The sequence below is a fragment of the Canis lupus genome, chromosome 24 (assembly GCF_048164855.1).
Source record: "Canis lupus baileyi chromosome 24, mCanLup2.hap1, whole genome shotgun sequence".
NCBI lineage: Eukaryota > Metazoa > Chordata > Mammalia > Carnivora > Canidae > Canis > Canis lupus.
In genome coordinates, this window is record NC_132861.1 from 52,934,669 (window position 1) to 52,957,354 (window position 22,686).

At 52.2% G+C, this 22,686-nt stretch overlaps 1 protein-coding gene across 10 annotated transcripts in view; it reads left to right on the forward strand.

Moving 5' to 3' along the window:
• FARP2 (FERM, ARH/RhoGEF and pleckstrin domain protein 2) overlaps positions 1–22,686 on the forward strand; it is a 95,368-nt gene that overhangs the window by 33,413 nt on the left and 39,269 nt on the right. For 8 of the 10 annotated variants that reach the window (XM_072797056.1, XM_072797054.1, XM_072797061.1 and 5 more), the window contains 6 exons: positions 7,388–7,492; positions 8,427–8,469; positions 9,246–9,324; positions 11,487–11,584; positions 13,369–13,483; positions 19,222–19,369. In XM_072797056.1, the coding sequence (XP_072653157.1) occupies positions 7,388–7,492; positions 8,427–8,469; positions 9,246–9,324; positions 11,487–11,584; positions 13,369–13,483; positions 19,222–19,369 (588 nt within the window). Of the gene's footprint in view, positions 1–6,942; positions 7,059–7,387; positions 7,493–8,426; positions 8,470–9,245; positions 9,325–11,486; positions 11,585–13,368; positions 13,484–19,221; positions 19,370–22,686 lie in introns of all 10 variants that reach the window. The other 2 variants (XM_072797064.1, XM_072797063.1) reach the window with 2 other exon arrangements.

Consider the following 22,686-nt stretch of genomic DNA (forward strand, 5'->3'; position numbering starts at 1 on the left):
GGCATCTGGGTAGTTGAAGGAGTTATAATTTGGCAAATGGGCTGTAAATGGGCATATGAAACAAGTCGAAGGACTAAATCAGGCTTTTTCCAGAATTTTCCCACAGTGCTTAAGACAAAGAATAAAGAAGTACTTTGTTAGCTGAGATTTTGTAGCCCATTTCCATCCAGACAAAATCTTTAATGGTACTTTTGTCTATGTAAATGTTTAACAATATGCTTTATGTCTAAACTGGGAGAAGAACTATAACACTGTGGCCAACTGGAAAATGGGAACACTGAAGAAAACATTCTGGTTTTTAATCTGTATTTTGTCTATTATGTTTTTAATGACATTTCTCCTCCAGCCTAGTGTTGAAATACAGTTCTGATTTGGGTGGCTGTGTATCTCAGTGGGAAATGGGTCGTGAAGGAAGTTTTTCTTCCGTTGTATCTGTTGATGATGCCGGTGCTTTCACTGTCTGTAAGGCCTTTCCAGTAGAGTTCAGAGAGAGTCTCCTTTCCTGTACTACTCTGGGGATATGCAGTGGGTATGGGTCCTCCAGTCCACGTGGTGGTGCACTGCCGGACCTTAGGAGCAGAACATGCTTACCTCAAGCTTTATTAAGGTTTGCCTCTCCATAATTCATGTTAAATTAATATTTGTGTATGGTGTGAGGTAGGGGTCATTGTTCATTTTTTTCCCCCATTTGGTTATTCACTTCCCTCAGCTCCTGCACCGAATTACACTAGTGACTTTGCTGTAAGTCGAATGACTGTGCACACAGGGGTCTGTTTCTGGGCTCTCCTGTGCTCCATAGGTCGGTTTCTGCACCAATACCATATTGTCTTAATTACTACAGCTTTAGAGTAAGTCTTGATATCTGACAGTGTGAGCCCTACAACTTTGCTCTTCTTTCAGGTTGTCTTTACTTACCAGGCTTTGGTATTTATATATATATATATTAATCTACTTGTTAGTTTCTATGAACGCAAGCTGCTGGGATTTTCTCTGGAATGGCATTGAATGTATGGATTACATGGGGAGCACTGATGTCTTATGTGGAGCAATGTGCACATTCGTAGATGGACTTTAGCTTTTGTTTTAAAATTTTTGGTAGAGCAGACTTCTGTGTCTTTCCACCATAAATGGCATGTCTTAGATTTCACTTTCTGGCTGTTTATTATCAGTTTACAGAAATAGAATTGCTTTTTGTGCATTGACTTTACATTCTGTGACCTTGCTAAGTTCTTTTATTAATTCTAATAGTGTAATAATATAGGTTCTTTTGTTTTCAGCTGCTAACTAAATTTCTGGATTTTAAATTTCTCTTAGGCTTTTATTTTGAAGCAGTCTCAAACTTAAGCAGTCTCAAACAAAAGATGCAAAAAAATAGTACAAAGATTTTTTTCTTTTCTGAATTATCTGAGAGCAAGTTGCCAACATCATGCCCCAACACTCTCGCACTTCAAATGTATTTCCTACAAACAAGAAGGTTCTTCATCATTACCGTTCAGGACATTAATACGGATCCCTCACTACCCTCAGGTCCCCAGGCCCCGTTTAGGTTCCCCTGTGGATCCCACTACTGTCCTTTTCAACAAATGACCCAGTGTCCAGTCCCGTCTCTGGTCTCCAGCCTGTGACCTTCACGACAAAAGATCACAGTAGTTGGTTTGTAGATTAGTCTCAGATGGACCTTGCTGGTAGCCCATGTCTGGCTTTGGGTCGTGCATCTTTGGCAGGGTGTTACCTACTGAATGTTTGTGTCAAAATTCATATGTTGAAACCTAACCCCCACTGTGATGGTTATTTGGAGGCAGGGTCTTCGGGAGGGAATTAGATCATGAAGGTGGAGCCCTCACAAACGGGATTGGTGCCCAGCCCCTTCCATCACATGAGGACACAGCTGAAAGACAGCCATCTATGAAGCCAAAAGCGGGTCTGCCCCCGACACCTAATCTGCCAGTGGTGATCTTGGACTCCAGCCTCCAGAACTTGAGAAATTAGTGTCTGTTGTTTGGGCCACTCAGTCTGTGGCATCGCAGCCTGGATGACTAAGATACAAGGGAAGCTCGGATGGGGTGCTGGGCCCTCACTGCATTCGCCTGCGTGCTGTGCGGTTGCAGTTCATCTGGTTTCTGGCATTGTTCACTCTGGACTCATCCTGCTCTCGCTGCCGCAGACCCGGCATCAGCCCGTTCTCCAAGGGAGACTTGTGTTGGAGTGTGCTCCTGACCTTCCGAGTCTTGCTCCTCCAGGACCTGTCAGTGGGCAGAGCCAGGGGCTGGGGCTCTCCGTGCCAGCCCGCCCTCCCACGGAGAAGTAGTCCCTGTTGCTGCTCCCCGTCCTACCCTGGGCTGCTGTCTTGTGCAGCTCTTACTGCCTCCACCTCACTAAGGGGCGACCGCTCACCCCACCTCCACTTCCGTATCCTGCACTTGGCCCTTGTGTACAAACAGCCCACCTCCCTAACCCATGTTGAGCCCATGTTTTTATTTTTTAAAAAATCACATAGACTTTTTAAAAAATAGGTTAGTAAATGCTCATGATACAAATTTTAAAATACATGGAAGGATATGCAATCACACAGGTTAGTTCTCTGGAATCAACCACCATTCCTAGTTACTGTGCTCCTTCCAGGGCATTTACCGTGTGTGTGTGTGTGTGTGTGTGTGTGTGTTTACATCTTTGTGTGCATGCCCCGCATGGATGGCGGCATACACATCGCCTTGCACCTTTCTGTGTTCTCTCAACAATGTGTCTTGGAGGTCTTTCCATTTCAGTGCAACCCTGGATGTGCCACGGTTTATTAACCTGTCCTGTCCGGGTAGATTTAAGGTAGTTTTATCATTTGCTATTAGAAGCATTATTTTAACGAATACTGTTTTATGCACACGAGTTTGCACCTGTGAAATCCTTCTTAGGGTGAGATTTTTCAGAGAATGGTGTGGACGTTTAGATTTTGGTAGGTAACTCCAACCTGGCTTGCACAGCGCTGGCGCCAGTTTGCCCACAGCCCCATGTGGGAGCACCTGGCCCACGCTTGCCCACACGGTATGTCAGACTCTCAGCTCGATGGAGCCTGACTCTGACCCACGCATCTCTGGTCATGAGTTGCAGCGAGCCTGTCTGTGTGTGTGAGCATCACTCAGGCTCATGTGCTGGTGAACAGCCTGTCCTCTTGCCCATTGTTCTCCTCAGCTCGTAATCTTTTTTACTTACTGATGTTTGCAGTCTGGTGTGTGTGTGTGTTTTAAGATTTTATTTTTTACTTGAGAAAGAGCAAGCAGGGTGGGGATGGGCAGAGGCAGAGGGAGAAGCAGGTTCCCCACTGAGGAGGAAGCACAACGCAGGGCTCGATCTCAGGACCCTGGGATCATGACCTGAGCCAAAAGCAGCTGCCTCACTGACTGAGCTTCCCAGACGCCCTTGCAGTCTGATGTGTTTTAAGACTTTTTATGTATTTATTTATTCATAGAGATGCAGAGAGAGAGGCAGAGACACAGGCAGAGGGAGAAGCAGGCTCCATGCAGAGAGCCCGACGTGGGACTCGATCCAGGGTCTCCAGGATCACGCCCTGGGCTGCAGGCGGCACTAAACCGCTGCGCCAGTGGGGCTGCCCAGTCTGATGTGTTTTAAAGAAATTCACACTTTGCTATATAACGTGAGCCATTTCCTCCCTCTGTGCCTTTGACTGGACAGGTTTTTTTTCTTTTTTTTTTTTAAGATTGGTTTGTTGTTAAGATTTATTTATTTGAGAGAAAGAGTTGTGAGGGGCAGAGGGAGGAGAGAGAATCCTCAAAGAGACTCCCTACTGAGCGTGCAGTCTGACGCAGGGCTCAGTCCCATGACCCTGAGACCATGACCTGAGCCGAAATCGAGAGTCGGCTGGCCGCTCAACCGACTGAGCCACCCGGTGTGGGGCTCTAACTCACAGCCCGAGCCAGCCGGGCGCCCACAACAGCTGCTGCTTGTGCAGACATTTATTTGGTGTCCCCTGTTTCACGAGCCTCCTGTTAGGGCTCTGAGCTTGTGGTGTGTCCTGAACTCTCCCCAGAGTATGAAACAAAACGGTCTCATTGCAGAACTTTGATGAGTGGATGTTTTTGTGTTTAGAGGTCTTACTCGTCTTAAAATTACTGTGTGAGGTTAGGGTACAGGCTTGTTCTATCCAGAGGGACACCAAGTGGTATGTATTGGATAATGTACATTCCTTCCACTGATTGACCTGAAACATCATGTTTATCAGACGCTCTAGTACTTTCCATATTTGGCTATATCTCTTCGCCGCCTCATCTGTTCTGGTTTGTCTCTATGGACAGGCACCCGTACCGATCGTTTCAATTACTGTGATTTTTCAGCAGGTTGAATAGACCTCTCCTATTTTCTTTTTCTTTGGCATGCTTGCATTAAAAAAACACCAACCATAGAGTTAGCCTATCAGGTTCCTCCGAGAATCCTTTTAATCCTTTTATGAGGACAACGTGGAATCTGGCTGAATTCAAGGAGCACTGGCACTTCTGTGAAGGTGTTTGTGTGCAGGGAAATGGTGTGACCGACGCCTCTGCACGCCCCTTCTCTGCTCCCCTTTTTCTATCATCGTAGTGTTTTTAAAATTTTCCCCATGAAGCTTTCTTGTGTTAAGTTGATTCCAAGATATTTCAACTCTTTTGTGGCAGCTACAAATGTGACTGTCTTCCTTTCTGTCCTGAAAATGGTGGGAATTCTGTGTAGATGAAGGCTGTTTTGATGTATGTGTAGTCATTATGGTTTCCTAGTTGATGTTCTTATGTTTTCAAAGTAAATTATCCTATCTACAGATGACAGTTTTATTTTCTTTCTGGTTTTTTTTTTACCTCTCATTTTCATGTTGGTGTCACATAGTAGTGATTGAATGTATTGTTGGGAGTGGCCTCCTCATCTTGTGAAATGTTAAAGAATCACATTTACTTCCTCTTTTATTAAGAATTTAGGGATCCCTGGGTAGCTCAGCAGTTGAGCATCCGCCTTCGGCCCGGGGTGTGATCCTGGGGTCCTGGGATCGAGTCCCACATCAGGCTCCCTGTGGAGCCTGCTTCTCCCTCTGCCTGTGTTTCTGCCTCTCTCTCTCTCTGTGTCTCTCATGAATAAATAAATATTAAAAAAAAATTTATATCAGTAAATCTTTAAAAAAAAAAAAAAAGGAGGGGGGTGCACACCTGGGTGGCTCTGTTGGTGAAGCATCTGCCTCCGGCTCAGGTCAGGAAACCAGAGTCCTGGGATGGAGCCTCACATCGGGCCCCCTGCACAGCAAGAAGTCTGCTTCTCCCTCTCCCTCTCCCCTCAACTTGTGCTTTCTTTCAGTTGCTCATTCTCTCAAGTAAGTAAATCTTTAAAAAAGAAAGAGAATTTATATGAAGAGTAGAAATTGAATTTTATCAGGTATCTTCTCAGGTTTTTGATTCTGAGAATAATCCTAGGATTTTTTTTCTGAGAGATCTGTTGATATGTTAATAAATGTGCTGATACTATATTGAATTATCCTGTTTTTTTATTAATTTTACTTGGTTAATATTAGTCTTAGCTGTGGCTGGATTATGTTTGCTAATATTTTACTCAGGATTTTTTTTTTTTTTTTTTTGAGAGAGGTGGGAGGGTGCAGAGGGAAAAGCAGAGAGAATCTCCAGCAGGCTCCACACCCAGCACAGAGCCTGACATGGGGCTCGATCCCAGGGCTCTGAGCTCATGACCTGAGCTAGAACCAAGAGTCGGACACTCAACACTGAGGCCCCAGCGCCCCTTTCTCAGGATATTTTCACTGATACCTATAACTTGGGATTTTTCTCTCTGAAATGTGTTTGTGTGAAGCAGATTTAGAAGAGACCACTAGTAGCACCCACCACGCTTTGGACCAATTTAAATAGTTCTGGAGGGATGCCTGGGTGGCTCCGTGGGTGACCGTCTGCCTTTGGCCCAGGGCGTGACCCCGGGCTCTGGGATCGAGTCCCACGTCGGGCTCCCTGCATGGAGCCTGCTTCTCCCTCTGCCTGGGTTTCTGCCTCTCTCTCTCTCTCTCTCTCAGTCTCATGAATAAATAAATAAATTTTTTTAAATAATAAATAAATAGCTGGTCTGGAAATCTGTGTCCCTAGATGGTTTGTGAAAACACCTGATTCTGCTGAGTTTTGTAGAAGTTCAGTATGTATTTCTGGTGACGTGGGGAATACAGAGTTCCTTTTTGTTGCCTGAACATAGGATAACTGAGTCGAGAAAGCTTTTTTACTTTAGTAAAATGTCCTCCCATTTAGGAGTTAAACACATGCATACATACATGTGTATATGTGTGTGCGAGTGTATGTGTATCTGCAGGGGTGTGGGTGTGTGTATGTGGGTTTGCGTGTATCTGTAGCTGAGTGTATGTGTGTATGGGTGTGCACGTATCTGCAGGAGTGTAGGTGTATCTGTAGGGGTGGAGGGGGGTCTCGTATCTGTATGTGTGTGTGCGGATGTACGCGTATCCGTAGGTGCGTGTCTGTGTGTGTGTTCATACAGAAACGTGTAATTAAATGTATTTTTTTTAAGATTTTATTTATTTATTCATGAGAGACACAGAGAGAGGCAGAGACACAGGCAGAGGGAGAAGCAGGCTCCGTGCAGGGAGCCCGACGTGGGACTCGATCCGGGACCCGAGGGTCACGTCACGCCCTGGGCCGAAGGCGGCGCTAAGCCGCTGCGCCCCCCAGGCTGCCCCTGTATTTCTTTATCTAATTCAAGAGAGAGAGCATCACTGTAACGTTGTTCACCGTTTCTCTACTCAGAAGATTCTTCTCTTTGTTCAATCAAATCCCTCTTTATGCTACTAGGGAGACTTGACTTACCCCAGGTGGGAGAAATGCTCTCCTCTGCTTTGTTCTATCCTTTGTCCACTGGAATTCGTTCTCGTGAGCAGCAGACCAGGGGTCTAACCGCATTTCCTTCTAGAGAGCCGCTTGCCCCTCCTGCTTGAACAGCCCGCGTGTTCTCGCTGACGTCTTACCGGATAATAAAGGATTCGCTGCGGTCTCAGGCGCGGGTGGAGCACGAGCCCCACCGTTTTAGTAAATATCAAATTGTTTGATAAACTGTTTACCGAGGCCGAAAATGGGTTCCGCGTCCTGAGAGTGCTTCGGGTTACACGGGAAAGGGCTCAGGACACGGCTGGGCACGTGACTGAGGGGGTGTCTGGCCTCGCGGGGTGCCAGGTTCCGAGCTTAGGCTCTCTGGTTCCTTGGTGATGGCCATAAGCCGTAGAGAGGGCCGAGGGAGGTGGGGTCCAGCAGGGTGGGCCTTTCCCTGCGGGAGGCGGGGCACACACAGTGTTTCACAAACCCTCGTGGTGGGAAAGCACCTGACCCTCCTGTGCCCCCCCCCCCCCCCCGCCCCACAGCCTAAGCGCGATGGCCAGGCGTTGCTGACGCAGGTGTGGCGGCACTTGAACCTGACGGAGTGTGACTACTTCGGGCTGGAGTTGCAGCACCCCCGGTCCTACTGGGTACGTGTCCTTGCCTTATCTTGCAAGCGGGCTCCAGGTGCGCCCTGGGTGCGGACAGCGCGCACGGCCACGGAGAGCCCTCGAGAACCTGCCGCGCGTGCAGGCACGACACCCTGTCACGTGTATCAGAGCTCGACTGCGGAGACGGGGACTGTGTTTGCCTTTGAGCTGAGCTGAGCTGAGTTCCCATCCTCCCTATATTTGTTCTCCCCACCAGCACGTGCCAGGGAACCCCAGAAACAACCTCTAGTACGTCTGCATGAAAATTATTTTGAGCAAACCATTTTACTAAATTAATTGGTTATCCCTCGTGCTACTTGGCAGACGAAATCAGCCTTAAAAAGCGTGGAGCTTTAATATTTACACGTAGAACTGTTTTAAAGAAACCAGAATCAGGGGCGCCTGGGCGGCTCCATCAGTGCAGTCTGACTCCTGATTCCAGCTCACGTCTTGAGCTCACAGTTGTGAGTTCAGGCCCCACATTGGGCTCTACACTGGTGTGGAATCCACTTAAAGAAAGAACCCAGAATCAGCCGACTGAGTGGACGTGTCAGCGTTGCAGGGCTCCGTCCACCCCTCCGTGCAGCGGCGCTCCCGTCTGGTGGTTGTGTACAAGTGCAGCGAGTACCAAAGATTTGTTTGGCCTTAACAGATGCCCCGAAGTACTTATTGGCACCCGTGCTGCACCACCAGCGTGTGAGCAGCGGAGGGCTCCTGTCCTACGTGGCATCCTACCACCCCCCACGCTTCCCGGGGCGGGCACTCCTCTTCCTCTCCCAGGTGTCTGTCAGGATTTGACGGGGTGTGAGCCGAGGGCAAACAGGCCCGCCTCAACTCTCTCTCCTGCTTATAAACAGTTCTGTGTTTTGTAATGTAGTTATTAAATAGAGAAATCATTGAATGGATTTGATCTCTTTTCTTAAATCCTCTCCAGATTTGGCTGGAACCTATGAAGCCCATCATTAGGCAAGTACGAAGTAAGTCCTTTTTTTAACTCTTACAATTCTGTTCATTTATGCTGCTTTTTCTTGACTGTTCAAACTGCGGCTCTGTTCAGAGCTTTGTTGTCCCCGTTCTGGGGAGCAGTGCAGTGACTGCCGGCTGCGCGGTAACAGGATATGCTCTTGGATGGGTCACTGTAACTTTTGGTCAATATGCAAAACTAAGCATCTCCCCTGAAATAAAAAGGCATTGAGGTGCTTCCTTTAATTAGCTCCTTAATTTTTTTTAACAATTTTGAAAACTTTATTTTTTGTAGTGTTATTTTTTGAGTATAGTTGACACACAATTTAATGACATTATTTAATAAAATAGTTAATACTGTTTTGTAATTATAAGCATAATTATTTTTGTTAGTCTCCATTAAATTTTTAAAATTGGAGCGCATACTCTACTGGCTGTGCCCAGGGGTCCAGATTCACCTGCAATCTGTTTGGTCCCCTAGAGGAGAGAAGGATGGGTGCCAGTAGCTTCATTAGTCACTGGTGACCTAGGGCCGTTTAGGTCTTTGTGGCTCCATAGCACACCACCACCTCTTTTCTGCATGGTGAAAATTACATAGCTCTGCTGTTACCAAATTCCAGTAAACTGAGATGCTCAGATGAGCCAGCATCTTGTGCTTTTTCTTTACAGGAATCAGGTTCTGGTTCAATATAGTGAGTGATGACGTTTTTCTTCCACTCAAGTATATAAAGATCTCAAAAAACGGTGGAATTGACCTTACACTTGAAGTTGAAAATGTTTCTTTTCATAGGGCCAAAGAACACATTGCTTCGTCTAGCAGTGAAATTTTTCCCTCCTGATCCGGGTCAGTTGCAGGAAGAATTTACAAGGTAAAGAGCCCTTCCTGGGGCCCCCGGGTGGCTCAGTCTGGGCCCTTCGGCTCAGGCCGTGGTCTCAGGGTCCTGGGATCAAGCCCCACATCCGGCTCCCTGCTCACTGCCAGAGTCTGCTGCTCCCTGTCCCTCTGCTGTTCCCCCTGCGTGTGCACGCTGTCTTTCTCTCTCTCTTTTTGTCTTCTGTCTTTTCTCTCTTTCTGTCAAATACATGAAATCTTTAAAAAAAAAAAAAACGCAGCCCTCCTGAACCTGAAGCTGCCATCAGCCGGGCCTGGAACTCACCTGTGCCTCCCACATTACCTGGCTCTTCAGGGCCTCAGGTATGTGTGGTCTAAGAACGAATGATGCTGTGACACACATGGAAGGTGTGATCACATATTAAAAGAGCAGTTGACTCCTGCACAAACACAAATACCAGTAGAGCTTGGAAGAGGGTATATGGTGCACATCCGGGGACAGAGATGGGGTATGTGTTGGTGTGCTGTTTACTGATGAACTATAGTCTCCAGCTGAGCACAGGGTCATGCAAGTGCATGAAGTTCTCAGGACTCACCCATCATAAATGCACAGAATACACCCAGCTGGGAGAAGTGTCTTTGTGAATATATGGAGCAGAAATATTTTAGGTGATTTCTTTTGTGGCAGAAACAATTACAGTTGTTTCATCTGGACAAAAGATTATGGAAGTTTTCTTCTGTGTGTTTTATGAACTGACTCAAAACCCAAGGTCAGATGTAAGATGAAAGAGAACTGTGATATCGCTGTAGTAGTAACAGCCCTTCCAGCTGCAGATGGATCCATCCCTGAATCACAGGCATGTCACAAACCTCTTTTTGGAAGGTTTCTGTAGAGCAGTATAACATCACAGAATCACAGGCTGTCAGCTGCCCTGAGATGTTGGGATCCCATTAGCCCGGCCCCCATTTTGTGGGTAAGGAGACTGAACCCCAAGGACAGCAAAAAGTGTTTTTTAAGAGTGAACACAGAACTCATCGTCATTGTGTATCAAGCCCCTGATTTAGCAAAAAGTCCTCTTTGAAGGAATAACTCTTAAATAAATATACCTGGAAAATAACATGAAATAGGAGGCTTTTAGCTAATTCTGGGTCCTGGCTGCACATCATGTGTCTGCAGAACTTCCTTTTTTTTTTTTTAATTTATAAGAAATACACTGTTTATGATAAGAGAAACTTCAACATAAAGCTATGTAAAAAGCGAATGTACCCCTTCGCTCCCTGCCCGCCGCACTGTCCCCAGAAGTGTGTCTTCCAGATGAATTCATAGCAACATACCAGTGGGCCAGGTCTCCAGAGAGATGACTTCACAAAGCAGGCCCACCAATCAGACAGAACTGTAGGTCGGTTCTTTCTTGTTTTGTTTTGTGCCCGCATGTCCAGAGCGTGGCCCGGATGTCTTTCCTCGGCAGTTTGTGGCTGTCATCTCCCTCATTGAACTCCGCGCATACTTAAATTATTTCCAGGGTTTCTCTACGGTGTCGCTGCCAGTAAACAGCCTCGCCCACATATCTCTGTAAGCTCTGGAAAATATTTCTCCAGAAAAGTTTCATAAACATGAAATCACTGAGTTTGAGGGTAAGCACATTTACACTGTAGGAGAATACACAGCTCGCTGCCTCTAGAGCGTGGATGCCAGCGGGGAGTTAGTGTCGCTTCATACCCCAGCCCCGGGGTCGTACCTGGGATGTAGTGCGTGCTCAGTGGTTCCTTGTCGGTGGAGCGAATGTGCGACTCCATTCAGGTTACCTTCTCTGGGTACGGTCTTCCCTCCAGGGGTGCCCGTCCCTCAGGTCCTAGCCGAGACCAAAATCCTCGGTCGGTCTAAAACTGTCATAGCTGCGTTTTAAATTATATCGTAATTGGATATTTCTGCTCTTTCGCAGCGCAATCGCAGCGTGCAGTTTTGTGTGTATGACAGAAGTAACGTGAATTTGTGAGCTCCCCCCGAAGGCGTGGTGTGTCTGGGAGGCGTGTGCCTCTGCTGTGCGTGACCCCGCCCACTGAGCTGCCTGCCGCGGGCCTCCTGCTGCTTTGCCTCTGCTCTTTCCTGGGGCTCTGTGCTCTCCTGCGAGGGAGGCATGGGGGTGTGCTCTAGAGCCTTTGGAGTTGACGCCTGTGGTGTTTTCAACTCCCTTCTAGATACTTGTTTGCCTTGCAACTTAAGAGAGACCTCCTGGAGGAGCGTCTGCCCTGCGCGGACACCACGGCGGCGCTGCTGGCATCCCACCTTCTGCAGTGTTAGTATCTCCCTGCCCCGCCGAGGCACGTACGATTCCGCAGGGGCCCACGCCCCTGACCTCCGGCACCTGATGCGCCCTCACGGTTGGTGCGTGTGGTGGGAGGTCGGGCCTCCGGTTTGCCCGTTTTCTCTGAAGATCAACGTCTACAAGGTGGGAGTCCTTGAGGCAGACGGTCTCCGCCCAGGAAAGAAAGGCTGAAGGCCGAGATGTGCAGCCACCGCCTTCTTTGGGAACGTCTCCGCTGTGCCTGTCCCCGAGCTCCCCTACGTGCCTTCAGTCCGGGAGCCGACCCTCGGCACCCCTGGAGAGAGACCTCCCTGGGGTGAAGGCCGTCGTCTGGCGATGAGTTAGGCATCAGACCCTGGGGAGAGAGAACACCTGCCTCAGTATGTCCCACGCAGCAAGGGATGGCTCAGAAGAGCGGGAAGGAACACGGTGCAGGAGGTCCTAGCGCGGGTGGCGGCCTGCCGGGGCTTTCCGGAGCCCCAGCTGACGGAGGAGGTGGAAACAGTGCCCCTGCGCAGAACTAAAGTTTCTGAAATTTTGAGCACAGGATGTAGAAAGTTTGGGGAGTCGTAGCAGCTAATAAGTATGTGGTTAATTTGTGATTCACTTGGTCCCCACACACCTCTGTAGGTAGCAAGTGTGATCACAGATTTGCCATCCCGCACGAGGGGCCGTGTCGCCTCTTGTTAACGTAAGATCTCAAAGTGACTTTTTTAAGATTTTATTTATTTATTCATACAGACACAGAGAAAGGCAGAGTGAGAAGCAGGATCCATGCAGGGAGCCTGACATGGGACTTGATCCCGGGTCTCCAGATCACGCCCTGGGCTGCAGGCGGCGCTAAACCGCTGCGCCACCGGGGCTGCCCAAAGTGACGTTTTTTTGTTGGGTCTGACGTCTTCTCGGACGGGAGTTTCCAGGGCCAGCGCGTGTTTGGCAGTGCCGCCCGCTCCACGGCTGTGCAGGGTAGTTATGATAACCCGTGGGACTGTCGCGTTCCCACTGCAGGGACCCGCAGCGACAGGGCCGCCAGCTGTGACTCTGTGCCGGGTCGTCTGCCGGTGGAAGGCAGCACGGGGCGGCTGGTGAAGCGCAGAGGGCGTGAGGCTCAGACACCGCCGAGCCGAGCCGAGCCGAGCCGAGCCGTCCTGCTGCGGGGCCGTGCTGCGCTGGGGGCGGGACAGTCCTGGTCGGTGCGCAACTCGCCCTTGGCTCTGGCAGCGTGCGGGCAGCTCTCCTGTGAATTGGAGGTGGTCGCAAAACAAAAAAGCAGTGTGCTGTTTAGGATTATTGGGCCGTAACTCTGACTCTTGAAACATCAGTGGCCTCAAGGTTCAGGAAATTAGAGACATTGTTCCTCAAGAATTTGAGGGGCCCTGAGGGGAAAAAAATGATTTAAAACACATTATCCTGAAACAAAATAGGCTACCTGTCACCACAGGTCACCACAGCCCTGAGGCCGCAGACGGGTAAAGTGGTCTAAGACCCAACAAATCCCTCAGGATAAGCTGGTGGCTCCGCGTTGGCCGCCCTGGGGTCCTTCACCAGCGTCCTTGTTCTTCAAAACTCAGGAAAAAACTTCTTTACCTGCCTTTAGGTTTGCCTTTTAATAGCTTAAGGTATGTGGAAACGTGAGGAGCAAGATCTCGCTTGAGGGCTGTGTTCTTCTACTACAGATTGGGATTTCCTCTGCCTCTGTTCACGTATCTGTACGTACGAATGCTTGTGCTTTCATTTGCCAGTTAGAGTCACGGGCTGGTACGGTCTCGTTTCAGCGGAAATAGGAGATTATGATGAAACCCTGGACCGAGAGCACCTCAAAGCCAATGAGTACCTGCCCAGTCAGGAGCGCTTTCTTGAGAAGATTCTAGAATTCCACCGGAAGCACACGTGAGTGTCAGAGGCCGCCGCCGGCCCCCGTCGCCACACCGTACGATGAACGAGCGGGCTTCTGTGGGAGCCGCCGCCGCCGAGGCTCCAGCACGCCTGAGCGGGGTCCCTACCCCGGCTCCTGGGGGCACAGTGCCACGCGGCGGGAGGCGAGACAGGACGTGGCGCCCTGACAGGAGTGACCCGGGGGCAGGGCATCAGGGAGCCGTGCGGGAGCGTGCTTAGCCAAGCCGTGTGCTGGGCCCCGGCGCCCTGCTGCGAGGTGGGCTGCGGCTGGTGGGTGCCAGGGTAGCAGGCCCGGCTCCCTGCTCTGTCCCCGCTCGCTCGGGCTTCTCCAAGACTGGACACCGAATGCTCTTTTGGGGTGAAGAGAGGTGGAGGGAGGGCCGGGGCCAGGGGCCTGAGTCGCGATCTGGAACCCAGCAAGGGGAGGCGGGCGGGAGGGGGTGGGACGGCTTGGCCCAGCCTGGAGAAGGGGCCTGCTGACGTGGGGGTTGCTGTGGTCGGATAGCCCTGTGGGGAAGCTCCCCGGGGGCCCTCCCCTGTCTTCATCTAAGGTTTGGGTGCCACCTGGGAGTCAGCCACTGCTGTGCGCACCGGGGGACGGGCAGGTTGAACAACACGGGCCAAGCTCCCACGGGAGGACGTCACCCCTGTGCGGCCGTGGGCTTCTCCTGCCTTTGGCCACCCCCAGGTCCCAGGGAGTCCCTGTGCTGTGCCTGGCGCGGGGGGGGGGTGGGGGGGGAGGGCAGGCGCTGGCCTGACAAGGGGGCGTGTGCTGCGCCGTGTGCGCCACAGGACAGACGAGAGGACAGTGGGTGGCTTTGAGGAATTAGCCTCAGACGGTTGCTGCGGGGGGTCCCTGGCGGAGGCGGCGGCCGGGGGGCGGGGCGGGGGACAGTGCTGCTGGGACAGGAGGCCGCGGGTCCCCGCACTCTCGGGCGCGCAGGCCTGCCTGACCTCCGCGTCCCGCTTCGGGCCACTCTTGGTGTCCGAGCACGCCAGGCCGAGGGAGCAGGCCGTCTCCCAGCGCGGCCTGAGTCACCGGCCCGCCCAGAGGCGACGGCCGCCCGCGGGAGCAGCGCTGCAGCTGGGCCGGGGCACCGCCCTGTCACCGTCCCCCGCGGCCGTGGTGCCGACGGGCACGAGGGTCGGGATGCGGCTGGAGGCCAGCAGGCTGCGCGTCCCGTCGGAGGACAGGGCAGAGCCGGCGGGAAGAGAGCGGGGCCAGGCCCGTGCCGAGGGCGTGTGTCCGGACGGGGCACGGCCCCTTGGGTCGAGGCTCGCCGCCGGGCCTGGCGACCGCGAGGAGCGAATGCTGCAGGCGCGAGAGCGGGCCGAGGGGCTCCGGGGCCCTGGGCGGGGCGTGTGCGCGCGTGTTAGGTGTGTGGGCGGGTGGTGGCCGTTAGAGGAGAAACCGGGTGAGACCCAACCCTGAGATCAGGAGCCGCGCCCCCAGCGACGGAGCCCGCCGGCCCCCCTCACGGTGCTGACTCTGTCTTCCACGGTCATTAGATGATTATTGCACTTACTTTAGTTCTTTTAATTGTTCTTTGTGGTGGATTTTTTTTTTTTTTAAGATTTTACTTATTTATTCCTGAGAATACACAGAGAGGAGAGAGAGAGAGAGAGGCAGAGGGAGAAGCAGGCTCCATGCAGGGAGCCCGATGCGGGACTTGATCCCGGGACCCTGGGGTCACGCTCTGGCTGTAGGCGGCGCTAAACCACTGAGCCACCCGGGCTGCCCTTAGTGGTGGATTATTTTTTTTTTCTAATAATAAACTTATTTTTTATTGGTGTTCAGTTTGCCAACATACAGAATAACACCCAGTGCTCGTCCCCTCAAGTGCCCCCCTCAGTGCCTGTCACCCAGTCACCCCCACCCCCTGCCCTCCTCCCCTTCCACCACCCCTAGTTCGTTTCCCAGAGTTAGGAGTCTTTCATGTTGTCTCCCTTTCTGATATTTCCTACCCATTTCCTCTCCCTTCCCTTCTATTCCCTTTCACAATTTTTTTTTTTAAATATTTTATTTATTTATGATAGTCACAGAGAGAGAGAGAGAGAGGCAGAGACACAGGCAGAGGGAGAAGCAGGCTCCATGCACCGGGAGCCCGATGTGGGATTCGATCCCGGGTCTCCAGGATCGCGCCCTGGGCCAAAGGCAGGCGCCAAACCGCTGCGCCACCCAGGGATCCCCCCCTTTCACTATTTTTTATATTCCCCAAATGAATGAGAAGATATAATGTTTGTCCTTCTCCGGTTGACTCATTTCACTCAGCATAATACCCTCCAGGTCCATCCACGTTGAAGCAAACGGTGGGTATTTGTCGTTTCTAATGGCTGAGGAATATTCCATTGTATGGTCAACTAATATTCGATAAAGGAGGAAATACTATCCACTGGAAGAAAGACAGTCTCTTCAATAAATGGATCTGGGAAAATTGGACATCCACATGCAGAAGAATGAAACTAGACCACTCCCTTGCACCAGACACAAAGGTAAACTCAAAATGGATGAAAGCGCTAAATGTGAGACAAGATTCCATCAAAATCCTGGAGGAGAACACAGGCAACACCCTTTTTGAATTTGGCCACAGTAACTTCTTGCAAATTCATCCACGAAGGCAAAAGAAACAAAAGCAAAAATGAACTGTTGTGACTTCATCAAGATAAGAAGGTTTTGCACAGCAAAAGAAACAGTCAACAAAACTAGAAGACAACCTACAGAATGGGAGAAGAGATTTGCAAATGACGTATCAGATAAAGGGCTAGTTTCCAAGATCTATAAAGAACTTCTTAAACTCAACAGCAAAGAAACAAACAATCCAATCATAAAACGTGCAGGAGACATGAAGAGAAATCTCACAGAGGAAGACATAGACATGGCCAACACGCACATGAGAAAATGCTCCGCATCACTTGCCATCAGGGAAATACAGATCAAAACCACAATGAGATCCCACCTCACACCAGTGAGAATGGGGAAAATTAACAAGGCAGGAAACAACAGATGTTGGAGAGGATGCGGAGAAAAGGGAACCCTCTTGCACTGTTGGTGGGAATGTGAACTGGTGGATTATTAAAGAGAACGTGGTAGCTTCATTTTAACCAAGAGAACTTTCTTACATAGTGTGTGACACCTTCCTTGGGCCCCTGGAAGTGATCACACTTGTAGTCACTGAATCAGATATTGAAGAAATAGGTTTTTTTACTTTTATCACAGTTCTTTTGGATCTTTGAGATTGAAGAAAAAAATTTGAAAGCTGGCGTCTCAGTTCTTCGGGGCCGCTGTCTCCGAGCACCCCGGCAGGTGGCTTGTCGCCCACGACCTTGGTTTCTCACGGCCCTGGAGGGGGGACGCCCGCCCCGGAGGCCTGCTTCCTGCCTCACGGGTGGCATCTCTCCCTCTGTCCTCACAGGGCAGGAGCGTCGGGGAGCTCCCAGGAGCCTCTGCCAGGGCTCTGCGCAGCCCCCTTCCCACACCCTCCTCCCCCAACCGTCACCCTGGGGGTCAGGCTGCGCCTGGGAAGTTGGGAGGACACACGTTGAGCCTGTAACATCCGCCACACAGTTCACATCGTCCTCACATGCACGACACACGCCAGCAGCTCCGACGTCCAGGCCCTCCCGAGCCCGCAGCCTGTCTGCCCGATGAGGTCTGGCTGGGGCTCCGGCGGTGGCCCGTCCTGCGGCCGCGAACCCATGGAATCAGGGCATCCCACTGGGCGGCAGCCTGGGCTCGGCTCTCCCCTTCGAAGGGAGAAACTGGAAGAAGGCGGGTGACAGGTGCAGGGCCAGCCCACAGCCACCGGGGCAAGTGGCCTTAGGCCTTAAGGCTCGGGAGTAATCCTCTTTGGCTCCGTGGAAGCCTGATGGAGGCCGTGGGCCCCCACCCTCTGCCCTGCGGCCCGTGGTGGGCGGGGCGGCCCTGACCCAGCGGCTGCCCCCCCCCATATCTCAGCCACTTGGCCGCCCGCACCCTTCGTGGCCTCGTTCTCGGCGGTACGTGTGCCTGAGCGTTTTTCTGATCTGAAATTCCGCTTCCTCTCTGCTTCACACTTGCTTCTCTCGGGCGCTTTACCGCCAGAGTTGGAGGAGCCCAGCCGCACCTTCTGGACTTGGCTTAGGGATCGTTCCGCTACACGTCCAGTCCCCTTGTCGGCAAGTTCTGCCCCCCCCAAGACACGGACAGAAACACAAGGCAGCCCGATGTGCCGCTTCGTAAGAAGGATCAGCCCATCTCACTTTCCTCACTTCCGTCTGAGATCTCGCCAGAACGGCCTCTACCCTCCTCGCGTCTCCACGTTCTGTTCACGAGGGTCTGGGGCTTCCCTGAGAAGAAAGGCTTCCCCTCTGCTCTCTTTCTTCCCAGGCCTCCGCGACTCCCCTTAGCTTCACCTCAGAACTCGCCCAGCCTCTGCCTGGCGCCCTCCTCCGAAGCTGCCGCAGTGGAGGTGTTAGGCGCGAGCAGGTCTTGGGGAACCTGGCCGCCTCGGTCAGTAGCCCACGCGACTCCTATCTCAGGGTCGGGAGTTCAAGCCCCACAGAGGGCACGGAGCCTACCAAGAATTTTAAAAAATAAAAGGAATAAGCAAATCTTCCCCATTAGGACACCATTGCACACACTGGGCATCCCTTCTTTTAAAGATTCTTGTATTTATTCATGAGAGACAGAGAGAGAGAGAGAGAGAGAGGCAGAGACATAGGCCGAGGGAGGAGCAGGCTCCCTGCAGGGAGCCCGACGTGGGACTCGATCCCAGGCCCTCGGGGTCACGGCCTGAGCCCAAGGCAGACGCTCACCCACGGAGCCCCTGGGCGTCCCTGGTATTCCCTCTTGATTTATAAAATGGAAGCTGATGTCGGGTGTCCCTTTCAAACTTAAAGTATGGAGATTTTAGGCCAAGAATAGAAACCATGGAAATGGCACGACCCAGACAGCCACGTTCCTTACAGATCCAAACACCGGGAGCCCCCCTGGGTGGCACGGCCGGATAAGCCTTGGACGCTTGGTACCGGCTCAGGTCATGATCTCAGGCACCCTCCACCCCCCACGGTGTGCTGCCCCCACCCAAGTCAGTCAATCTTAAAAAAAAGAAAAAAGAAAAAAAAAAAGATCCAGAAGCTGAGGTATCCGGAAGCAGGAGAAGGGCTGCTGCTGCTGGAGAACCCCAGGGGCCAGGCTCAGGCCTTGGGTGCGGGTGGGGGTGGGGGCCCTGACCAGAGCCCTCTCCCCTCGGGGCGTCCGTGCCCTGTCTGAGCAGCGCCCTCCTGGACGCTGGTCCGTGTGACACAGGTCACGGGCTCCTCCCTGGGAGCGGGGCTGGACTGTGGACTTGAGAAACGTGCTTATTCAGTTTCATGATTTTATCCTTATAAAAGTATGTTCTAGCGGTAGGAATTGTACATTATGAAATTTTTTTTATTAAAGTATGGAAATGGGTTGAATGAGATGCTAGCGTTTTCTGTGGGGCTTCCTGCATGTGATGTTTGCGACCGTGTCAGTATTTAGGATGAGGTGCTCGGCTGAGCATCCCGCGAATGCACACAAACCACCCTCCCCGTCAGGAAATGCAGCGCAGGACCAGCAGGACCGGAGGAAACGTGCGGGGCGCGGGTACGCTGCGCTTCTCGTGGGTGGAGAAGCCCACAGCGAGCAGTCCTGATAATTTTGCTCTGTTTTGGCTTTTTAAGACCCGAAGTTGCTTTCGGTGCTGTGACCATGCCGTCCTTTCTTACAGGGGCCAGACGCCTGCCGAGTCAGATTTCCAGGTGCTTGAAATTGCCCGGAAGTTGGAAATGTACGGCATCAGATTTCACCCAGCCTCGGACAGGGAGGGGGCCAGGATTAACCTGGCTGTCTCGCACATGGGCGTCCTCGTGTTCCAGGTAGGGAGGGCGGCGCGCCGCGACCTTACACGCGGGCTGAGCTTCGGTCCTGACGCGTGAGGTCTTGGACTTGGAGGAGGAACTCTGCGTATCGTCTGATCTCGCCTCACCCCGTGGAGCTGAGCGGTTGCTTCCTCTCCCCCGCCCCACTGCTGCAGGGCCCCTGCCCCCCGCCCCCGGGCACCTGGTCACCTGCCGTCTCCGCGCGGCAGCCCTGGACGTGCTGTGCCGCGAGGAGTCTGCGGTCGTCGTGTCAGCACACGAAATAGGGCCGACTGGCAACTCTGAGGCTGAGGCGCGTGATGACCGTCAGAATGGTCTTCGGGAATCTGCGTTAGTTGTGTATGGAGGGGCAGATGGTTCCAGAAGGGGCCACTGTGTCCTGCCTGCAGGGAAGCGTGCGTGTGGCGTGGAAGGACTGAAGGCAGCTGCCAGAGCGCAGGCCCTCCGCACCCTAGAGATGCTGGAAGGGCTCGCCTCGCCCTCTTGCCCGGGCCCAGGGGCCCCCTTGCTGCTGCAGTTGCCCCTCCTGGGAGCCCCCCGGGCTGGCCCTTGCGAAGCTGTCGGGCCCCAGTTGCTTGTAGACGCCCTGCAAAGGCCTGCTCCGCGCTGACCGCCGCGGGCGGGGTGTCTGGGAGTCGGGGGCTGCGTTAGCGGCTCCTTCTGCTGTGGGCTGCCCTTAACCTGGGGTCGCCTGAGATGGCTCGCTGATCCAGGCCCCCATAGTCAAGCCACACGTGTCCTCTTTGTCTTTTCCTTTTTTTAACCCGGGCATCGGATTTCAATTGCCTATTGGGAAAGAAGGAATCTAATTCTGTAAACAAGATGTTGTTTGCGTTCTCCTCTACTGGGGGGGGAGACCACGTCAGGAGCACCCAGTGAGCTCATGGAGCCAGGGCCTCCCACACCTGCTCACTCCCATGACCACTCCTGTATCGTGCAGAGATAAAAATCACACATCCGTCCCAATCGGCTGGGTGATTTTTCCAGAAAAGGATAAATACTTATAACTGGAAGAGGTTAAAAGCAGGGATTGGAGACTTCAGATTAAACACAGTAGATGGTATTCATTTTTGCTCCTTCAAACCCCCACCAGTAGGACGATGAAGGAATTTTTTTTTTTTTTTTTTTTTAAGTTTAAACTAGTAAGAGCAAAGACTGGAGAAGGAAACCACAGAAGGCGAGTGTCAGCTACGTTTCAGGAGTTGGAAAACGGGCAGATGAGTGGGGAAGGCTGAAACCCCAGGGCCTGCTGGAAAGGGAGCGGGGGGCAGGCTGCTGTGTCCCCAGATGGGAATGTGGGGCAGCCCTGATGGCAACTGGGGCTGGAAACAGCCTGACTGCGTCCCGGAGGGGCAGGTACGGGACTCCCTGTCCTGGGGCGGCTCGGATGAGCGATGAAGTGCCCCGCTCAACGCGGAGGGCGAGGGAAAGCCTCTAACCTCCGTGTTGCCACGGGCCCTGCCTGTCTCTGCTCCCCTGGAGAGGTGGCCAGGCTGACCTCGTGGAGACAGGAGACTGTCCAGAAGTCCACCTGGCCTTACGGGAGCCCGGCAGGTGTGGACGTGGTGGCTCCCCCCAGCCCACATGGGGCCTCCAGCCAGCATTTCAGAGCCTTCTCCAGACTTCCTTTCAGAAACACTTTCAAACTCACAGCAAAGCTGTAGGACTGAGAACAGCACCTAGACCCCCCCTACCCCCGTGTGCCCTAACTAGATTGCACCCGTTACAGCATTTCACACACGCGCTTTGTGGTTGGTGCTTCCCTCTGGCCTGCTTCCTCACCCCCGCTCCGTGTGCACGCACAAGCACACGTGAACACGCAGGCGCACGCAGGCCTTCTGAAGCATCTGAGGGTGAGTTGCAGACTCCAGAGCCCTTGACCCTGAAGGCGTGTATTGCTAAGACTGGAATACTCCTTACCCTTATCACGGAGGCAGCTGGTGCTTGGTCGTACTCTGGTCCTGTCAGCCAGCCAGGCGATGTCCTCCTTGCTGTTGTCCCAGTCTAGGACCGGACACGGCATTTAGCTGTCTCGCCTGTTGGGTCCTTGGAGCTGGAGCATTTCGTTTTTCCTCATCTTTTATGGCATTGACAGTGTTGAAGAGCACAGTCCTTTTTATTTTTAATAGGATGTTCTCCATGTGTGGTTTGTTGGCAGTTTTCCTGGGATTAGGTTCAGAGGACACACTCCCAGCTGGACTGCCACCCAGGTGGTGTCACGTCCTTGCGGGGTCACGATGGGGACACCATCCAGCCTCACTGGCGGTGTGAATTCTTGATTCCAGCTTTCTAGTTCTTACTAGTCTTAGTTACTATTCTTATTTATTATGGTTACTGGTTTTTCTCTTTCAGTCGGTAAGCAGTTGGTGAGAGACACCTTGAGACCTTACAGTTATCCTCTCACCAGGCTGCCCCTAGATTTCACACCCTCTGCACCAGATGGCCCCAGACTCGTGCAGTCCTGGGGCCTCACTTTCAAACTCAGGCCGATAACCAAGGATCACCAGAAATTTGAGGAAATCTATCTCTTCAAGGACAGATACCAAAGTAGTGCTCAGAAGAAACAGCCTGTGCCAGGAATGGAAGGAATGCAGAAACAAACCGTATAGGATCCACAGGGGATTCCGTCTTTTATCTGTCCGACGGGCAAGACCCAGAAAAGTGCTTTTACACTGTGTCATGCTCGTGAGGTGTAGGGATCAGAAGTGTAAGATTTTTTGGTCTTATAATTTTAGATTTTAGCCCTATTTGTAGTAGTAAACTATTGGTAATTGACCACCAGGAGGCTGGCTCGTCCATATTCTGGAACATCAGGCAACTGTGCAGAGACTGGGGAGGCTTCCTGGGCCGTGGCGTGTGGAGCGCTCCGTCTGCTGCTGCTCGTGGGGCAAGAGGGAGGATCACACACTACCTAAGCCGTACAAAGTAAACAGGTGGCGCTTGGAGCCACTGGGGAGGCAGCTGCAGGCTTTGGCAGCGGGCGAGAGGGGGCTTTTCCCTGCTGGCTCACCCTGGCATCCTGCGCCTTTGAACCTCGCCGACGTATTACTGCCTTACATTTTCCGGAAAGCCTCACAGAAGAGAAAACCTGCATCTGTGAAACAGGAGACACAGGGAGGACAGGGGTGCTTGCAGATCTAGAAACGTGGTCGCAGAGAGGACCACGCTGGCGGGGGAGGCTGTCTGGAAGGTGAAGTGGAGGAAACCCTCCAGATCGAGGATTCACGTTGCGGGAGGCCCAGAGGCCACAGCCCAGAGCAGCGAGGAGACCGTTACAGAAATCACATGAGGAGCGTGTACGGAACTTAAGGCAC